Source organism: Aptenodytes forsteri, unplaced genomic scaffold (assembly GCF_000699145.1).
Source record: "Aptenodytes forsteri isolate BGI_AS27 unplaced genomic scaffold, ASM69914v1 Scaffold96, whole genome shotgun sequence".
NCBI lineage: Eukaryota > Metazoa > Chordata > Aves > Sphenisciformes > Spheniscidae > Aptenodytes > Aptenodytes forsteri.
Genome location: NW_008795029.1, coordinates 7,870,492 through 7,891,385, shown reverse-complemented (window position 1 = coordinate 7,891,385; position 20,894 = coordinate 7,870,492). Strand labels below are relative to the sequence as shown.

The window sequence follows — 20,894 nt, the reverse complement described above, 5'->3', positions numbered from 1 at the left end:
TGCAGGTGAGGGTAAGTCTGAAATTCTTTCTATTCACCAGGCAGTCTGAGGCGAGGGAGCTGCTAGAAAGGTGGCTGAGAGTTTTTAAACATGATGCATGCTCCCTGGATCAGAGTAGCCCGATCCTTGATATGTAAAGGACTGAATCTAAGCTCAGGCTTAAGTTTAACTTTTCTGAGAGAGTATAACCGTTGTATTTAGTCATTTCATTTTCAAGTACTCTCCACTTCTTTAAAAACAGACCATAGCCCCTAGTATACATACCTGGCTCATTTTTGGCAATTCTTTTTCAGTTTTAGTATCCTTTTCTTTGGCTAGATCCTTCAGCATCTGCTTCAACTGCTTTTGGTAATCTACTGCATCACCTTTTTTGGAGCAGACACAGAAAGGAGAATTAGTTCTCAAGTCGCTGGAGTAAACTGACATTTCAAAATAAAACCCAGCGAGTGGAGATAATGGAGTTGGTTATCTCCTATGCACGCGCATTAGAGAACCATTTCGGACATACCGTTTGCTTTTCCAATGACTAGTGGTCTTGAAGTTGACAGCAGAGGATTCTTTAACGGTGACTGGCTGTCTCGTTCATTTTCTGTGAGAGCTAGCCAAAAAAAGTGAAAAAGTTAATGATTAATGCTTCCAGTGCTGCATAATGGTTATTTATGCTTTTAAAATTTACATATTTGAAGAAAGCAAAATAATTGGGCAAAGGTGTTTTTAAACAGTACTTCATTAAATCATACTGTAAAATTATGTTAGTGTAAGTAAGACTGGTGCTGCAGTGAGAGTTGGAAGTTTGCCAAGAATGGCACATTTAATTAAAAGCCTTGCACAGAGAAACTACCACAGAATTTTGTCACCTAATCAGAACTGGATCAAGATGCGATATACATGGAGTGCTAGCCATCCAGAAATGTTATTCCAGTTCAATAACTGTCTAGAAGTAACCAGGTAATTGGCTGCAAAAGATCTCTGAACGCAGCAGATGTGAGCCTTGACAGTGTCTATCTATAAATTTCACCCAAAAAGGTTTTGACTGGAGTAAACTTTAAAATCCGGTGAGCATAACTACAAATGCAAATCCTATGTTCTCCCAGCTGAAGGAAGCAAGATAGGGTTCTTCATTAAGCATTTCCCAAAAGCTTTAAGCAAGAGTTTCGAGGCAAACTGAGGTATTCACGCCCTTTCAAATTTCTTACCAGGTGGGATATGCAGCTTATACAGTAACTTTATCTTTTCATTCATTTCTCCATTATACATAACATCTGCAAGAAAAAAAAAAAAAGAACAAGAAGGAAGCGGACCAGAGCATTTACTTCCACAGTTTAAAATAAATCGGGCATCTCTGTGCACAAAAGATAATTGTTTGCATGGACAATACATGAAAACATATGGCCAGTATATTACACTGAAATATTTTAAGTTGTGCCTGTCAATGAGGAACAGCAGGCGAGAGCCATCTGGTTTGGTCTTTGTTCTTGTAAAATAGACTGGGAGTACCTAACCCTACGGAGCTTCAGCATCATGTAAAAACATCGAGGAGAATGGCAGGGAATCTAGCAAAGGCTGTTTGCTGCCACAGATTAGCAGGACTCTGAAAGGGGAGAGACAGAAAACTCCCTTTGGGGCCATCATGTTCTTAATATTTCTCCCCTTCAGCCCTTACTGCTGTTCCGTAGCATAAGCCCAAAAGAGGTAACTACTTCACATGTAATATAATTCATATTTTCAATGACCAGTAGAAATGAGATTCTAAACTTTCAAATGCACTGAAATACTGTGAAGAACTTTTTAATTTTTAAAGTTGTACCCTCTAAGAAGCAAAATCATATAACAATATAATACAGGTTGGCTTGGTTCACATAAAAAAATTCTAGAAAGCTTAAGTGGCGAGAATAGGGATTTACTGCTTTTTACTGAAGCTTTGAATGTCGATTCACTTGTTTCACGTGGGGTCAGGCAACAGTTGAGATGTGGCACCTTCTTCAGCCAGATTTTGGGACAGGCAGCCTTGTCTCATGAGAACAGCTGGTGGCCTCAAGACCAACCCTAGCACAGCTCAGTCCCTGCTGGCCAGATTTTTTTTGTTCTGCTAATTGTCAACATATAAGGCAAGCAGCAGTCGGTTGTGTAAGGTTGGGTCTTCAAGAAGCAGTTACAAAGAGGTATACTGAGATTTCAAAGGTACACTGAGAGCAACAATCCAGTAGAGAGGATTTCCTAGCCTTCCACGCAGACCCAAGTATAATTTTAATTCATAAAATATTTTCAACAAAATTACTCTTGTCTGAGAAATCAAATATTTTAATACAATATTCAATCATGTCCTTAGGCTGTCTTTTAAATCTAATCAACTTCAGATGATTTGAACACAAAAAGATTAGTAAAGGTCACTGGTTAGGCTAATCGCAAGCCCAAGAAATCCATCTGCCCGCATCCTCCCCTGCCAGTTGCACGGCCCTTTAACATCCGTGTCTCACCCACGTGCCGCCCCCCACTCTGCCCACCCTCCGCCCCTTAGGGGAGCCGATACCTAAGCAGCTGGCGAGCCCCTTGAATTCAACCAGCCGGTCCATGTTCTCATCCAGGAGCCGGAAGGTCCTCTGGGCGAGGATGTCGGTGTGCTCCCCGCAGGTCCAGGGCGAGACCAGCCTGTACAGGTTAGCGAACTGCTGGGCATCGATGCGGTACTGCTCAGCGTACGGTCTGCTGGGGTCGTGTCGCTCGACGACCGGACTCGTCATTTCCCAGTAACACCTTATTAAATGTTCCCTCTAGGAGAAATCAGAGGCGGGAAAGGGGGGATTGCAGTGTGCGGTATCAGAGTGCAACCGGCAGAAAAAGGCATTCACATCAAAGTATGCTGGAAATGCTCAGAATTCTCTTTGCGTGAGTTGTTGTAACGATACCAAGATCGCTCCTGTGAGAAAAAGCAAAGTATGAATCTTTAATTCGAGCAGCCAAGTGCTCTCATGATTTCCAATGGATAAGTAATAAATTTGAAGGGAGACTGGGCAGATTTTTGGAAGAAATTCACTCCAGGCTACTGAAACTCTATTAGCCACATCTGGCCCGGGACGTCTCTAACCATCCAAAGGGACAGAGGGTCGGAGAAAATTCAGGGTAAATGTTATACAGGCTTGACCTGCTCGTTTGTTCTCTCTCAGACCTCTTCCATTTGGATACCGTACCCATTAGTCTTCCCTTAGGGACAGGCTGATGCAAAACAAAGAGTCCTAACAAAACAAGCTGTCCCGGGGGAGCAAGGGAGCTAACGAAAAAAAGAACCACCACCAAGAAACAAAATGAGGAAAGGGGAGGAGTGCAAGCCAGTCAAAGCTCAAAAACAGAGCAGCAAGGAGCAGGAGGGAAGCACTGAAGAGCCCCAGCAGCGTCTTACAACCGCTAATGGAGGGAGGATGCAGCTGCTCTTAGCCACAAAGCTACATAGAACTAAGAACATACCACAGTCATATTCTCAGTCCCTAGTATTTATGGCTATGAACAATACACAAAAGGAATTGTCCATTAAGGGCAATAATTACATGCTTGGACCTCGAAATGAAGTATAGTTGTATAAGCTTAGATGTCCCTGTCTCCAAATAACTTTCATAACAGTTCTTTCAAACATCAGCTTGACAGACAGGAACTGAAGTAGAAACTGCTTTTAGTGGGGAAAAAAAAAAATTTAAACTATTAGAAAACTGGGAACAAATAGCAAGGACACAAGTTTGTGGGGATTTTTTCCCCCATGGAAAACAAAACATGGCCTTTAAAGACCAGTAAGAGAGCAGAACCTAAAAGTACCGCAGAGCTCCCAGTGAGCAGAGCTATATATTATTAAATTTATTCTGCATGTAAAAATTACCAGAACCTAATTTCTCATGGACCATTTCCAAGCAGCAAGTTAGAAAGGAAACTCTGAAGCAATTCTCCTTTGAAGGATCAGTACATTACTATTCCTCTTTAAGAACTGGGCAACCATGGAAAGGACAAAATGACAAGATCCCACCTAAATAGTACTGCCCAGGCAGAGGACACGAGGTCCGAGGCGGCTCTGCAAAGCGATGGCTGGAAGTTACGCCCAGAAGCCTCAAATAGGTGCACCCCCTACTTTTCAGGGAGACCAACCTTGAACAAGTCATACAATTCCTCTAAATCTTCAGGAAGAATCGAAACATCTGGGATGACAACTCGGAGCTTAAAAAGAAAGAAAGAACATGTTAGTGACGATCTTTTCTCCTGTCACCACTGACACAGACAGGCCCACGAGCCCCACAGGGACTGTACTTATGCGGTACAGCTGAAAACCACAGTATTGAAAAACCTCTGCAATTTTTCCCCCTTCTTTAGGTTCACCGGTTGGACAGATCCGTGAAAAGAGAAACCCCTCAAGGGCTATTAGAAACAAAGACGGGAAGTCCCTAAGCTACAGGTCACAGGAGGCCGGGGAAGCATCGCATCGCACTTGCTCTCTTCTTACACTCTTCCCCGGGCATCTGCCTAGGGCCACGGTCAGAGACAAGGCACTGGGCTGGACAGTCCCACAGTTGTTCTTAACGTTAAGCCACCCTAGAAAATAAAAATAACGCACGTGGCCGCAAAAGAAAAATCAAACCCATCCCAGGAAACAGCTTTTTCCAGAGTCAGTAATGATTCTTTCTTTTTTTCAAGATCTGGTGGTGCCTTTTAAAAAACAAAAGCCGTCTGCCTCCAGAGAGGAGATGTTAAGCTACCTCAGTCGAAACAATACCCTACTTACCACATTTTGCTTGGTTGTGTCTTCGTGGCTCTGCAGGACACGGATTCGGTGTTTGTAGCGCATGTGCTCTATCTGTGCCACAGAGTGGTCTCCAAATTTCTACAAGGGAGGAACATAAGTTTATTATTTTTATAGTATTTTATGATATTTGTATTTCTCATTTACTGGAAATACAACTTTTAAAGTGTTGTGAGTCCTTGAAGAAAAAGCATACCCACTCTATCTGGTTATACTGGTCAGTATTTATACTACACCCAGCGTTGTGCATTTGAGCACTTAGTCAAGGCATCTGTAAAGATGTGTATTAACTTCCAAAACATCCATGTTGAATTTAACCTTTTTCTTTTTTAAAATTGTAACTTAACTGACCAGTAGACACGGAGCAGTATTTTACCTCATAGGAGTCATGAATCAGGTTAGCAATTTCGGTCACTGGAGAGGCTTCCTGGTCGTCGCTGAAGAACGCATGGTGATTACCAATAGGCGGCAGAGGGCTTTCCTCGTTTTTGACATGCTCCAAAAACCTGAAGGGAAGAAATATAACCAACACAGATTACTCTGCACTGTGCTTTTCTCAGTATGAATAAGCAAACGAGTCTTATGGCTCAGACTTAGAAATAAATTGATTTTCGGGCTGCTAGGCTTTTTAAAAATGCCTTCATGATTACTCATCTGAAGAACGGCAAGCCAGCCAAATGACTAAATGCTGCCCAAGGAAGAAAACTTCTGTCTCCTTGAAGTCTGGAGCAGGAAGCCTGTCACTCTAGGGAAGGCACGAAGAGGAGCAGTAAATACTGCATATTGACGCAGTCGATGCATGTCTCAGCGCTGCCAGGAAATTTCACAGGACATCTACTCGTCTGACGTACAAAGACCATTGTTTAAGGCAGACATTGCGAAAGCAGCAGCAGCAAGGTAACACGGAGGGTCCCGCCAGTGCCTAGAGCGCTGTCGATATCACAACAGCACCCAAATGCCTTTGTTTTACGGCAGAATGGTCCGCGATGGAAGGAGCACTCCTGCGTGGCCATACCTGCTCAGGATCATCAGGGCCTGCCCATCGTCCTTGCTGTTGCACAGATCCACGGCGTTGGCTTCCAGTATGGCCAAGCCCAGCTGGAAAATGGCTTTGATCCCGTCGTAGAAGAAGCAGTCCACAACATTCACAGCACTTTCCAGGGGCATGATGCTAAGGAAAAGGGTAAGGAACCACGAAAGAGAGATGGAAGCTAAGGTTGTCAGATCCTTCATATGTTCAGCCAGCTCTGGAAGTTGCTCTTTTATAAGCTCTTCGAACACCGACTGGTCTACCTGAGCACCTGCAAGTCAAAGAAACAGCATTAGCCAGGACTGACACAGGAAAAAGTATTCTTTAAAGCTAAGGATCGCTGTCAACTATCAACTGCAAGACTTTCTTAAAATTTAAACTGACAAGATATGCACACACCTATAATGAAAAATCCCATTATCTTCCTGCTGTGATCTCAGCCCCAACCCTCATGTCCGTAATTCTTACTGTACAACTTTCTGCAAAAAGACCGTGTTGATTCTGCTAAGGGCCTTTAGGGTACAATGAAACAATAATAGCAGCAGCTGTTGGTTTTGGCTAAAAGAGCACATACAATAATTAAGTGCTAGCGAAAGCAGTCTTAAAGCATTTTACTGTTCGACTTGGGATCTATGCAATGAAAATAAGACAGTACACGTTTCTCTCTAGTGTATGTACTCAAGCAAGCAGGCACTAGAGCTTTCGTTCTAAGTGAGAAAATACAAGATGGAAATCCAGATATGGCTACACACACTAAGCAGGAAGAAAAATATTTACACATAAATATATGCACAAATATAAATATATACTTACATGCATATATATATATATTTTAAGAACAAAAGATTTCTGCAATGCCCAGATAAAAGCTTTCCTAACTGTCCCAACCAGTCTTTCCAAAAGCAGCAGATTTGGGCTCTGTTTCAGCTATCAGTCCTGCTTTGTCAGCAGCTACTGTAGAATCAATATAGTTTCATACCACTGAAGTGGCCTGTGTCTACAAACCAGATCTGTCACATCAGGAGCTTTAACCGAAGATGCTGGAAGTTAAAAATGTTCCTGAATACAAAATGCAGTTAGTTTTCCATTATTTTATCTTTCCTTTCAAGTTATTTTGTGTAGTCGCTCTTTCTCATAGTCCATATTCTGCTAGTATTAGGAGACAACTTTAATTGCTATGAAATTCCTGAGACACGTATCCCCTTAGCACTCAAAACTTCTGTTGTCCAAAAGCAGAATATAACCCGGACAATTTGTGGCAGAGAGCCAGCATCTTCTGGCATTGCATCCAAATCATAAGAAAACCCCACCCCAGATATGACAGTTCTCCGTCTTAGAACTTTTCACATCAAGCCACAAAGAGCTTCTACTGGTGGCTGAACAAACATTACAGCACCACAAATCAAAAATAAGTGCCCAGGGACATGCAAAGAGCTTTTGAGAAACACATCGTGTGGTGCTTTGCTTTGAAGAGAAAGCCTTCTCACATCAGATGGTCATAAATAAGAAGGGTAAAGAAAACAGAGGAGAAAACGGGCTGGGGTTACTCAACAGAGGGCAGTTTTTGTTTGTTTTTTTAACAAGCTTAATATGAACAATTTAATAGCCATAGTTAACATAGACCCAGAAAATAGAGCCGGTTTTAGGGGTATTTGAAGAAAGCCAGAGACAGATAGGCAGACATATATAAAAAGATCATTCCAGACTCAGAGGCAGCACTGGCAAAAGCGGAGGTTTAAAAGGGATGTGCAATGCCACCCAGCTCTTTCACAGATCTTATTATAATGAAGTGTTGACACTGTAGACGAAAGTCAAGCAGGTGTATTCAAAGTTACTTTTATGCCCACCTTCTCATTAGGCTCCCAGAAACCATGAAATCTCAGCAACTGAATCTCTAATTTATTATAGCATGAAACCATGATGAGATAGGAAAATACCAGGGTATCCATTGAAAAAATGATGACCCAAGATGCAAATTAAATGACATCTCCAAGACTGGAAAGGCAAATCAGAGAAATGAAATGAGGTTTCCAGTGTTTCAAGAATTATAATAGCAAGATGATGACAGTCTAACAGATAAAGTGGGGTAAGATGGCCTGCTGGTTTATGCAGAGGATGGAAAAGTCATGGTAACATGAGAATAGGATGTGCATGATCCTTGCCACCACTCTTGACCCAAGTACAACTTGTTTCTATCTTGCAGCTATCTGCTTATAATTTCCTCTACGCGTTGCAGAAGGGAGAAGGACGGAGGGAATTCCTGAAGGAGAAGATAATGGGTGCCAGCCCTGCCTGCAGGCTTTTCCCATTTGCAAGCAGTGAAATGATGAAAAGGCTTGTTAAAAGACAGAGCGGTCATAGCTGGCAAGGCTGAAGGAGGGACATGATCATGTGATAAAAGTAAAAAGGTTGAGTAGGACTGAATTGCCTAAGTTTTGAAAGCAAAAATTAAAAAGAAACAAATTTTAAAAATATTCTAAATGCCATTAAAAAAAGGCCCAAGAGAAAATGGAGCTAAGAAGGCCTGGAATACCCAACGTCGTTAATTCAGTAGCTGTTTTGACTATAGAGATTACTGGCTGACGCTGAAGAGGAAAAGCACAGTGACGGGTACCAAGGTCAGAGATCACCAAAGCTACAGAGAGATCAAAATCTGGACAACAGTGCTGGCAGTGTGGACAAAGAGAAAAAGTTGGGTCTTGGAAGTGTTATGCAGGAAGAAACAATACAAAGTTTAGACAAGAGCTGGTTGCAAATCAAAAGAGAAGGTCAACTGGAATGCGAAGCCAAGAACACTAACTCAAGCAACAGGAACCAGAGGAGGGGCAGGGTGGAGAAGATCAGTAGCACCGATTTGGCCACGCTAAGGTCTAGGGTAAATCAACATGCGGAAGTAACTGCTCAGTGAAGCAACCATGCTGCAAAACTACATTGCTGCCATTCAACTGGGGGAGCAGGGGAACTTCTGAGCTGAAGCCCCTGGCTCTTCGCACTGCAGTGAGCCATAGCAGTACCTCTTCTATAGTCATGGTACTAACTCGCCCTTTCCTTTGGGTACAGAGGACAGGAAAACAGAGAGACAGGACAACCAAGACCATCAGCACTCAAACAATGTAGGCTGTAGCCATGGTGAGTGACAGGCAAGATAGAAACCCAAAATTATGTACAACTCAGGGCAGCAATATGGCCAGCCACGCGGGACCACTCAAGTTCATTTGGGTGTGAAGAATGCTACTTACGGGCAATAACCCAGCAAGCACCAAAATTATCAGTAACTCAAGGCAGGCCCGAGGCTGATGATATCTAGAAATGCACATGGACAGATAAAGCTGTGTTTATTTTTTAATCAAGGAAGGAGACAGGCAAACATGGGAGTGAGTCACTGAGATGGCAGTTTAAAGTCACGTTTGGAGACAAGAACCAAAGTTCTGACAAGTGGGACAGTTACAGTGCCCAATCCACTAGTTGAAAATACCAATGGCATTCAAAGCACCACAAAACATCCTAAGCATCCAGCTAACTTTGGAATAACTCTGCCTTAACTTACCTTACCTGCCAGTTCAGTGACAAGACAGTAACTGCAGCGGCACAGTGTCAGGAGGGAGGTATGACAATCCCATCCTCCAAGCAAAAGATTGGAAATCTCCTGCTCCCCAGGCAGTACACGAGTGCCCGTACCATTTCTAGCTCCCAGAACCACTACCGCCAGGGATTTCCTCCTGTCCCCACCTCCTCACAAGTGACCCTGACCCCTCCCTTTGCTATGGCGATGGTGTAACAGCAGACACTGTAACTAAAGAGTAAGGTTAGCATTAATGAGGGAAAAGCTATCAAACATTTCTGTAAGAGGAAGAAGTAAAGTGACCACAAAAGAACAGCTACTCTTTCTTGTATGCATACCTGCAATTACTGTGTCAAGCTGCTCAGCCCCTCTTTCTGTGCATTAGGCAGACGTTTGCACAACAGTCTTAAAAATAGTTGCATGGCAAAGAACAGGAGACATAGCACATGCAGTACAAGGCACGCACTGCAGAGGGACTGGGCTTATTTCTTGATGCAGCATCTCGCATTCAGAGGGTTTTGTATCAGCCCTCATTACAAAGGGCCAGTTTAGATGCAAGCCTGTATTACTCCAGCAGCCGGGCAATGCAGACAGGTCAGATCAGAAATAGCTACCCTAGCAGATCTTTCCTAGGTCCATCTTAAAGAGCTGAAGTCTCTAATACTGAACACTCCTAACCAAGACACACAAGCTCTTCTATTTTTACCTAACAAGCAAAAGTGCTGCCGCCTTGTGACAGGGAAAAAAAAAAAAACAAAACCCAAATGTAAAAGCTGAGCTTATACTTATAGTTCTTGCAGTTCAAACCCTTCAAACCAAAACCAACCCTAGCTGGAACCTGAGCAGCCACCGCTGCTGTCCCTGCACACCGCACACGATGGACCACCTCACCCGTGGGGTCTGGACCTCAGAAGACCTTGAGCATTTTACTCACCCCAGTGCCATTCGGCTGCCCCTTCCCAGTTAGCAAGGAGAGAGACACGAGCTCACCTATCACTCGGTGATTGAAGTAATCCGGCAGCATTCGCTCACACACAGCAACCAGCAGCCAAAAGGCTTCTTCCTCTTTGGCATACAACAGCAACACGGAGGTCAAAATATTCATAGACTTACAAGGGCAAAGAAGAAAATGGGATTTGTTAGTGACAGCAAATCCTACTGACAAAAGCTAAATTGTGGCTATTTTTAAAGAAAGAAAAGTAGCCTAACATGATGTAAACAACTAAAAAAAAACCCAGCAAGAGAAAGGTAATAGACAGCGAATACATAATTGCAACCCAAAGGCATAACAAGTTTTTCAAGCTTATGTATACTGCTTTTCCTAAGAGCAATAGGAAACAACAGAGAAAAGCACAGTACTGGATTTGCCTGGGTACAAAGTAGGCAACTGATAGTGCAAGATGTTTTGGGGCTGCTTTCCCCCCCTCCCTGTATTTGTATTTCGAAAGAAGATAAGGGATCTGGAACTGGTCTGATGTTAATCAGAATTCAGGGAGCTGCACAGAAGGTAAAGTTATTATTTTAGCTGGCCAGCTGGGTAAAGTATTTCATAATTTGTCATCAGTTTTGGCAGAAGGGAGCAGAACTTTAGTTCATTAAACCTCTGCCCCAGTGTTCTACGTGAATCTCATCTGTGCAGGCCAGTTTACTTTGCACTGTCTCCAAGTATTGGATAAGAAACGCACTTTTGAACAAACAGAAGCATCAGAAACATTTTTTCCCCTCCTTTAGCTCTAATTGCAGTTTGCAAAATGCTGAGCGAAGACTTTTGTTAAGCCAGAGTACCAGCCTATGCGCTTGTTTTCCAGCGTAAATCACATATAATAGCTAAAATTATGTATTTTTCATAACTAAAAAGACATTATTTATCAAAACCACCATTAAAAATACTCCCAAGAGAACGATAAAACTGAGAGAGTGGAAAGAGGGAAAAAAGCAGCGAGCGTTACCCCGCTGGGGGTTTTTCACCTGGCAGTATCCTATTTTGGGGTTCCTGTGCGCGTACGCCGTGAGCACCCTTCTCAGGGCGGCTATCCCCGTCTCGCTCTGGAAGGCGGGGTGCTCGGGCAGCGAGCGGTGGAGGTCACGCTCGATCTCCTCCGTCGCCATACAGCACTTGCCCATGGACGCCTCCACCAAATGTACGTAGTAACCGGGATGCGAGGCGAGGTCCGTCACGGCGTCTGAAGGCAGCAGGGAGAGAGAGAGAGGAAGACGCAAGTGGATTAGGATGACGTTAAACTTAGTGTTGTGGGAATTACTGCTCGAAAGGATGGAAGCAAGATGGTTTTCCCCAAGGTCCATGAATTTAATGAAATCTCCAGACCTAAAAGAAATAAAGTCCTAGCAGAATACATGTCTTGAAAACAAAATCAATATTAGCAAAGCTTGTATGATGCAACATCATTCAAAACACCTTAATATTGACATTGAGCAGAAAACTTCCCCGGCAGAAAGTATTACTGGGAGAAGTGTACTCAGTGCTGTTCACACCCTTCAAAGAGGGAAAACTCCACATGAAGGAATACTTTTCACAAATGTTTGAACATGTCATATACTGGATTAAGGACTAAACTTGAGCTCATATTGTAAGCACATTCTGGCTCTGCCAGATCTGCGGATGAAACGACTTGTTTTTTCCATCTCCAGTTTCTATTACCCCTGCCAACATTCAACAAGAAGCAGGAGTAGGACTGCTGAATTCAAGATGTCATTATTTTGCAATAATCTGATTTGTCCAGGGTTAAATCAATATTTATGCTACAATCTAATTGTTGCTTGAAGACGAACATTATTTTATGAAAACATGACGTTAATTTTAAATTACACAGATGAAGCAGATGTTCTTTCAATTCTTCCGCACATCATGTCATATTATCCAGAGATAAAATTTTTACAGATCTACCTAGGTACTTCCTTGCACTTATTAGTTCAGTAGCTGATCATCTCTCTTCTGTAAGCACTATCATAAGCTCCATGTAAACGACATCTAATTGCCCTTGGGAGATTTCTTGCCTAAACGTTTTGCCACGGTCAGAATCAGACGATGCTACAGCCAACATTTCTAAGAGTGCTCACCTGAGAAAAGCAGCCAGAGTTTGCCTCTTAAGGATTCAGGGATTCCCATCGCAACAAGTTTTCTGATCTTCTCTGTGCGAAACATGCACACGGTTCTGCCGTATTCTACAAAATGGTCATCCCACAGACTCTCCTTGATTTGCTCCCTAGACTGGGAACAAGAAGATATATTTTAAAAGAACAAATCGTGTGCATGTGAGAACTGGTAAACAGAAACATTTTACATATTAGAAATTCCGCAAGGAATCCATTACCAATGGATATGGGATGTCTGCTCTAAGGACTACAACTTTCCCCATTTTGTATATGGAATTCACCACACAGAGGGAGAGCAGAACTGATCAGACAGGGAGAAAAATTATAAATATTCACCAGAAAGAAATGATTCAGGGATTCCCATCGCAACAAGTTTTCTGATCTTCTCTGTGCGAAACATGCACACGGTTCTGCCGTATTCTACAAAATGGTCATCCCACAGACTCTCCTTGATTTGCTCCCTAGACTGGGAACAAGAAGATATATTTTAAAAGAACAAATCGTGTGCATGTGAGAACTGAAAAACAGAAACATTTTACATATTAGAAATTCCGCAAGGAATCCATTACCAATGGATATGGGGTCTGCTCTAAGGACTACAACTTTCCCCATTTTGTATATGGAATTCACCAACAGAGGGAGCAGAAACATTTTACATATTAGAAATTCCGCAAGGAATCCATTACCAATGGATATGGGATGTCTGCTCTAAGGACTACAACTTTCCCCATTTTGTATATGGAATTCACCACACAGAGGGAGAGCAGAACTGATCAGACAGGGAGAAAAATTATAAATATTCACCAGAAAGAAATGGGGGGGAGGGAGAAGAAAAAAACTCCAAGCAAACAGAAAAGCTGTTATCCCATATCTAACTTCTCCAGCCAATACAGAGTTCATTTTACTAAAAATGAGTATCTGTTTGAATGTCACCCCAGCTTTTTATTTTTTAATTAAAAAAAAACTCTTACAACTTGCCCTAAATTTTACATACCTTTCCAAAATCAAGACCTGTCATTCCCGACTGATGAAAGTCCGACCTTAGTGCTTCTGCATTGAGCAAACAGCTGCTCTCCTTTCCGCATTCACTTCTCTCCTCACTTTGTGAAGCCTCTGTTCCTGGACACGCCGGCTCACCGTCCCTGAGCGTGCATGTGGATCCAAAGGCAGAAGTATTCTGCAACACAGAATCAAAGTGGTAATGACCGACAAAAGGCTCAGACGTCCTCAGCTGTCTTCAAAACACAGAGCTGGGTTAGCCTTTGTCTTTTGCATCAAAATGTTTCACACCTTTCAGGAGGAAAGGCCTTACTCAAGACTTTATTCAAATTATCATTCATTTGAACGTCAGAAAAAGGGTTGTTACTTTAAAACAGAAGTTGTTAGCAAATTCTAAGTGTCCTTGACGGCAAGCTACCAAACAATCTTCTACTTTGGTTAGGATTTGAAAAACAGAATCAGAGAACAATGTAGGTTGGAGGGGACCATCTTTTTCAATTCCCTGCTCAAAGCAGGGCCCCTCAGACCAGGTGCTGGGGGCTGTGTCCGGTCGAGTTGAGTAGCTCCAAGGAAGGGGAGTCCACAGTCTCTCTGGGCAGCCTGGTCCTGCTCTGCCCACCCTTGAGGGGAGATCTTTCTCTTTTATCTATTTGTATTTTCCCTTGCTCCAACTTGTGACTGTTGCCGCTCGCCTTTTAGCTGGCACCTCCAAGAAGAGTCTGGCTCCATCTTCTCTGTAACTCCCCATTAGCTAGTGGAAGTCAGGCTGAACAAGCCCTGCTCCCTCAACCTCTCCTCATAAGGCATGTGCTCCAGCCCCCGACCATCTTGTGGCCCTCCACTAGACTTACTCAAATTTGTCAATGCTTTTCTTGTGTGGTGGGGCAGAGTCAAAACTGGACACAGTACTCCTGATCAGCCTCAGAAGTGCTGAATAAAAGGGAATAGTAACATCCCTTGACCTGCTGCTTACACTCCTGCTAGTACAACCCCATACGCTGTTAGACCTCTTCGCTGTAAGAGCACACTGCTGACTTGTAAGCTCAACCTGTTGTCCACCATGACTCCCCTGCCTTTTCCACATGGCTGCTCTCCCGTCAGCCAGCCCCCAGACCCTCCTGTTGCATAGGGTTACTCTGCCAGGCTTCACATTTGGTTTCGTTGAACTTCACGAGGTCTCTATCAGCCCATTCTGCTAGATCATTGAGGTCTCTGTGAAGGGCAACCCCGTCCCCCAGCATATTCACTGCTCCCCCCAATGTGTCAATCACAACCATGCTGCGGGTGCACTCCATCCCATCAGGCAGGTCATTAAAGAAGGCATGAGACAGCACTAGCCTAAGATCAACCCCCTGAGGAAGGCAGGACAACAGACCAATGGAAAAACACATTGAATTCATAATCCAAAAAAACCCCAGAAGTTCAGTACCTGGTTCTTATTTTGCAGGTTGTTACAGTGCACTGGGTTGCTGGAGTTCACTTCTTTTAGCCTTTGGAGCAGGTTCTCCACCAAAGTATCCCGGTCCTTCAGCTCAATGAACTGAAAGGCCATCTTGCTCCTTATGCTAACAATGATGGGATTAGGGAGAAGGCTTGTGTCCTCCATCTTCTCTATACTGATTACCTTTTCCAGAAACATTATAGAAAACGCATTATGCGCCACATCCACAGAAACGTCTTCAAATACTCTACATGTACCAAAATGTACAAACACAGCATTCATTTACACACATGCTTTAAACATGGTTATTCATATTGGCTTTCTTTGATCAGACACATCCTACCACCTGAAGTTTATGGTCTCTTTAGAAGCTCAAAGCAGGCACCAAAAAGTATCCCAGCTGCTTTTTTTTCTTTTTTTAAATGACTTGGAGGCCCACTTCTGGAGAGTGGACTGAGGGGAAAGAAAGAAAGGGGAGTAACGATTAAAACAAGATTTAGAAAAGGATCAACTTGATCAAATTCTGGGGGATGGAGGAGGAAATTTACTTTCACACTCCTGACGACAGAAGAAAACAGTTGTTTTGTTGTTTCGTTGTTTCTGATTAAGTATATAACACTGTTCTTTTGTTTTCTATTTCTGTAACAGTGGAAGATAAGTTGCTACACTTAGGATATTTCAATGTTACTCTGTTATTAGTCGAGGACAAAAGGAAAGCTTTAATTAAAAGATCATAGCAGCCTTGTATCCACAGCAGATCAGGCAGGTGTTTGCTTACAGCCTCCTTCTCCTCTTCTACTCCCACCACCTTCCCATGCATCCTCCGTTCCATTTAAATGTCTCTGATTTCATGGAAATGTGGCAGCTTGTCACTGCCTCCAGAACATCCCCTTTTTCTCTCTGCCCTACAGGTTTGCAAAGTATCCACAGGTTTGCTAGAGTTTGTCTATGGAGGGAGAACTTCAACACTTCTAAGCGTTGATCCCAGGCAAGGATGCTTTTATATTGCTAGAATGGGTCCAAGCTGAAGTCTCCATCAACATCAAGCTGGACTTATGCATTTGTGGAACTGGGAGGGAAGCACTGTCCAAGGCTTGGACCGATCAGACTCTGGTTTTGCAGTGCTCTGTCCTACTGCATCACCTGTCCATACTTCACTTTGAGGATCATGTTGAAACACCAGATTTTTAGGAACTCATGTCGTAATGGGTCCCAGTACAAGCTTTGTAACAATCCTGTAGGCACGATACACACAAACATCCTACTCTTTTTCATCAAACGATAGTTTGCAGATAAGTCAAGTGACAGTGGATGCTTGCGGCAGAAAAAGGCAGATAGAGACCCAAAATGAAACAAACAAACAACTCTACCTCTCTAAGTGGGATGATAACATTGCAGCAGCCATTTTCTTTGCTGGCAAAACAGATATAACTGTCTGAAGTATACATCCTTCCCGCTGTGTGACAGCGACTAAACGGCGTCCAGAGAGAACAGTCTACAACTTCATGCAGCTTCTCCTTCCTGGGCAATCTGAAGAAGGCCCGAAAGAATTCATTCTGCGCTCTGGCTTCAAGATCCCTTAAGAGAAAGCAGTAAGAGCGAATCACAAGACCCCGAAAGCCAGGACATCCAGCACAAGGTTCGTTTTCTTGTTAGCCTCACCAAGAGCGAGGGATACAAAATAAAAGCACCGTGCACAGCAATCTTCACTGCCTATGTGAACAGATCGACAAAAGACTGACTTTGAAATACAAAAAAGAATCATTATCAACACTTGCTTGTTTAACGGTAAGATCAAAAGCAACTACTGACTAGGAAAGGAAAGGGCGCTAATTTAAATCAGCTGGTTTGTTGGGGGTTTTTTTAATTATTATTTAACCATGCATTTTCTATGGCTGCTGTACCACTTTCCAGCCTCAAAGAGTTACAGGTTTCAGTGCCCAGGAGATAACTAAATCTTTCATCTGATGAACATACGTTGAGCAACGGAGGTTAGCTTTATGATGTTCCTTGTTTCCCTTCCCAGTAGCATTACCAACATCACCCCAGGGATTTGCACCCGCACCCAAGAGTAATGCATTTGCTCAATGAGTACTTCCAAAGTGGTCAGTAATAGAAGAGTTAATGATGGTGGCATTAACATCATCACATCCTTGACTTGCAGAGGTTTCAGTCTCTGAGAGCCCTCAGAACAGTTGCAAAATGGAGAACAGTTTCAGGTCACTTACAGACTCAGTTGGAAATAACAGCACCAGCTACCTTCAGTGTGGACTTGGCTTCCTTCCAGTCACTCATCCACATATATGCGGAGAGAAGAAGTTTAAATAAATGAAGCTTTCATTACTGAGCTATGGTTATACAGATTTGGCTTTGGGGATTTTTTTTTTCTCCTCCTTTTTTAATGAAGAAGTCTGCAGTAATTTAGAGAGCTATGCAATTACATTATAAACAGCTATTAGCTTACCAACAGCAGCTCCAGAAACATTAGGGCTTAAATTCTATTATTCTCTTTACTACAAGTAAATTTTTCCAAACATGATTCACCTTAGGGGAAGAAAAAAAAAAAGCTTGACTTTGCTCCATTGAAAGAATTTAAAGCGTGGGCTGAAGCATAACAGGGAGTGGTACCTTGGTGCTGTAAATCCCCTCTCCGCTCCTTCTTTCACCCTCCTCTTCTGCAGACACCTCCCCTCTACCCTAGCCCTGATGTTTAAAAATGTTGAGACAGATGAAGCCTCTGCTTCAGTAAGTAAATCAATTGTGTGGGTTTTTTTATTTCAGTTTAATCTGTAGAGAAAACTAAAGCCATGTGAAACAGGGAGGAAGACAACAGAGAACAAACCGAGACCTGAGAAGGGTGGATCTGTATCTGCGACCAACAGAAAAGACAGAATGCGCTCAACCAGTGTTCGGCTGCTGTTTCCTTCGCAAGCATTATCTTCCTTAATAAGGTTATCCAAGGAAAACACACAAATCGTCTCCTGTTTTTTCACAAAGAACAAAGAGAAACCCTCTTTGTGAAGGAAGACAAAAGTTTGCTCCAAAGTTAAAATTCCACAGCGAGAGCAACTCTGATAAGTGCCCACAGCGATCTGCTATTGTGACAAAGCTGGATCAGGATATGCCTCCTAGTTAACTCACCACTAAAATATTTTCCATTTCTGCACAGCACAGATGAATGCTGCTGATAGCATCTGCAGTCAGGTCTGGGTAGAGCTGTGCTCTCCTGCTATTGTGCTGAGAAGGTAAGACCCTCCCTGGATCTACTCGGTTGTGAAAATTTCTATACGTTTATGTGAAAAGAGACATTATACAGAAGAGTGGGACCTCTGTTGAGGCAGAGATTGTCTGTTATTTAAGAGATGGCTGTTTCTAATGCTCCAAAATCTGCAGCTTCTGAGTTTTCAGGATTTTGCTGCATCTCTTGGGGCTGCAGGCTCCAGGTGTGGGGCCTTTCAGACAAGAAGCCACAGGTTTTTAAGCTGAATAACATTTCCCATATCTGAAACTCAGTAAATTCACCAAGCACCGTGTCCAGCCCCCTCACCCCGTACCGGGGGAAGGCTGCCAACCCCAACATCCCTGGAACTGCCTGTCCCCCATGACTCACAACACAGGGTCACGCAGGGCCACCGCAGAGACCACACCGCAGCCAGAGCTGCCCCAGAGACAAGTGCCGAAACAGGGGCCAGCCTGCTGGCGGGAGGGATCCCAGAAAGAAAAATGGTAGCACGAGGATGAAATGCTGTCAGCACCTACTGCTGTGGGCTCAAATAAGAGGCTTTATTAGAAAGTGGCACACCGTGAAAATATTTCCTGTTAAGCAGCCAAATTCTAGGGCTTAAAGCAATTGCTTCCCTTCATAAATAGAGCCAAACAAAATTAGAGCTGGTTAAAAAAAACCCAAACCCTATAACTCTTCAAAAAAACCCACAAACAAAATTAGCTCCTAAAACGAGACAGGCAATTGTTTAAACATGTTAAAGATGCAGCGGCCGGCCCAGGTCCCACAGCTTCCATTTTGAGTTTCACAATACCTCCAATGCTGAACAGAAACACAACCTTTCCACCTGTGGCCCAATCTGTTTGAAATTTTCTTCTCTATAGCTTAACAATTTCCATGGTGGTTTGGTTTTTAAGCAAATAGAGCGTACTGAGCTGTACCTAGGAAAAAGAAGGAATGCTATCGTTGTGTAAAAATAATGTTTATCGAGTGTTTACACATGCATCAGAAGAATAAAAGGTGAGAAGATGCAATTGCCTTGTTCCCTACTTTTCAGAAAACTCAGCAATTCTTTCCAAGCGCAGTTCCCGACTTGCACGTTACGGGATCCTGGACTGCCTCCAACCCCAGCACTTCAAAGTGAACGGCAAGTCTGAACTGCGTAACTCCTTGTGTGTGACCCCTACGTTACCTTCCAAGAGTTTTAAATTAAAGGAAATAACACACAAGACTAACAAAATACCTAAAAGTATCAGGACACTTAAAATCATGTCTTCACTGTCAAATGTTTTTCTCTGCTTTAAATCTAACAGAAGTCAACTTGGCAAGATTTTAGCTCTGCTGAGTCACTTGCTGCCTATCTAAAATCTAAACAGGCTGGTTGACCTCTTGCTTTTAGAGACCGATTACTAGACTCTTCTTGCTATTCAGGCTCCAGAAAGTTACAGATTTTGGAAATAACACATCCAATGATATACGTCTTATTTATTGGAAGAACTGTTAAATTCACGTGGCAAGAAAGGCTTCTTGTGAGCAAGCCAGGAGAAGTTATCTGAGAAGAGCCAATATGGACTTGTCAGGACAAATGTAAACCCAACATAATTCCCTTACGTAGCAGGAACACTGGACTTGTAGGTGAAGGAGATGCAACGGATATTTTAGCCAGACTTTATGAAAGTCTTGATATTTCCTCGCATGGGAACTAATAAAACTGGATTGAAGTGAAAAGCCGTTGTACCAAGCCAGTTGAAAAAGAGTACCCCAAAAAGCAGCCCACAAAGGCTCCTTGGTAAATTGGAAGGCTGTATCGAGAGGACCTCCCTGGGGGTCCGTCCTGGACTAGCTTCTGTTCAACGTCTTCATCAGCAATCTGCACGATGGATCAAGAGATTGCTGTTATTAAACTTGCACACGATGTGAGGCTGGTAGAGGTTAATGAGCAGAAGAACAGGATCAGATTCAGACTGACATTCACAAACTTACGGGATGGCGTGGAAAAAAAGCATTACAAGTATTTTCAGCTGTACATCATAAGCTGCACAAATGCAGCACGGAGATCAACTCCACCGGCAGCCACTCAGCAAAAAGAAAAGACCTAGGGGTTACACGGGATCACAAGCTGAACATGAGCCAACAGCCTCGCGCTCACAGGAAGAAGAGGAGCACCGCCCTGGGCTGCAGAAGAGCACGGCCACCAAGATGCAGCACAGCAGTCCCGGAGTTGCTGCAGAGACGGTCATGCTGCTCCTGCCCTGGTCAGCACTGGTGAGACATCGGGGGCAATCCTGTATCCCACCACCCCACGCCTGCAGCTGCATGAGATAAGTGACAAATATCCAGAGAAGAGTGACCAGAAGGGTCACTCTATCAGGACCGATAAGAAAAACCTGGCTGAACTAGGGCAGTGCAGTTTAAAGAAGAGAAGAGAAAGGAGATGCATACCAATCCCCAAATACACAAATAGTTGCTCTAAAGAAAGAGGGAACACCTGATCTCTTCAATAGCACTGGGTAGGACAAGAAGTAACAGACTCAAAAAGCAGCACGAAAGATTCAAGCTAGACTTCAGAAAGACTTTTCAATGATAGGACAGTGAAGTACTGGTATGGATCCTGATATTTCCATTACTGGAAGTCCTTAAAAACAGGTTAGGCAGTCATCTGTCACAAGTGACACACAGAGATAATCCAAACCCTGCCTTTTGCCAGGCAGATGCAATAAAAGGACGTTCTTTCTAGTCACATCGTCC

General features: G+C 43.2%; 1 protein-coding gene across 1 annotated transcript in view; it reads right to left on the bottom strand.

Annotated features, from left to right (window-relative positions):
- TBC1D8 (TBC1 domain family member 8) overlaps positions 1–20,894 on the bottom strand; it is a 60,058-nt gene that overhangs the window by 1,923 nt on the left and 37,241 nt on the right. Inside the window, exons 7-20 of the mRNA XM_009276171.1 lie at positions 16,294–16,501; positions 14,912–15,106; positions 13,478–13,660; positions 12,448–12,598; positions 11,338–11,552; positions 10,360–10,477; positions 5,793–6,078; positions 5,154–5,283; positions 4,760–4,858; positions 4,129–4,197; positions 2,531–2,771; positions 1,197–1,262; positions 509–598; positions 265–365 (exon numbers count right to left, since the gene is read on the bottom strand). Of these exons, the coding sequence (XP_009274446.1) occupies positions 265–365; positions 509–598; positions 1,197–1,262; positions 2,531–2,771; positions 4,129–4,197; positions 4,760–4,858; positions 5,154–5,283; positions 5,793–6,078; positions 10,360–10,477; positions 11,338–11,552; positions 12,448–12,598; positions 13,478–13,660; positions 14,912–15,106; positions 16,294–16,501 (2,152 nt within the window). The remainder of the gene's footprint in view (positions 1–264; positions 366–508; positions 599–1,196; positions 1,263–2,530; positions 2,772–4,128; positions 4,198–4,759; positions 4,859–5,153; positions 5,284–5,792; positions 6,079–10,359; positions 10,478–11,337; positions 11,553–12,447; positions 12,599–13,477; positions 13,661–14,911; positions 15,107–16,293; positions 16,502–20,894) is intronic.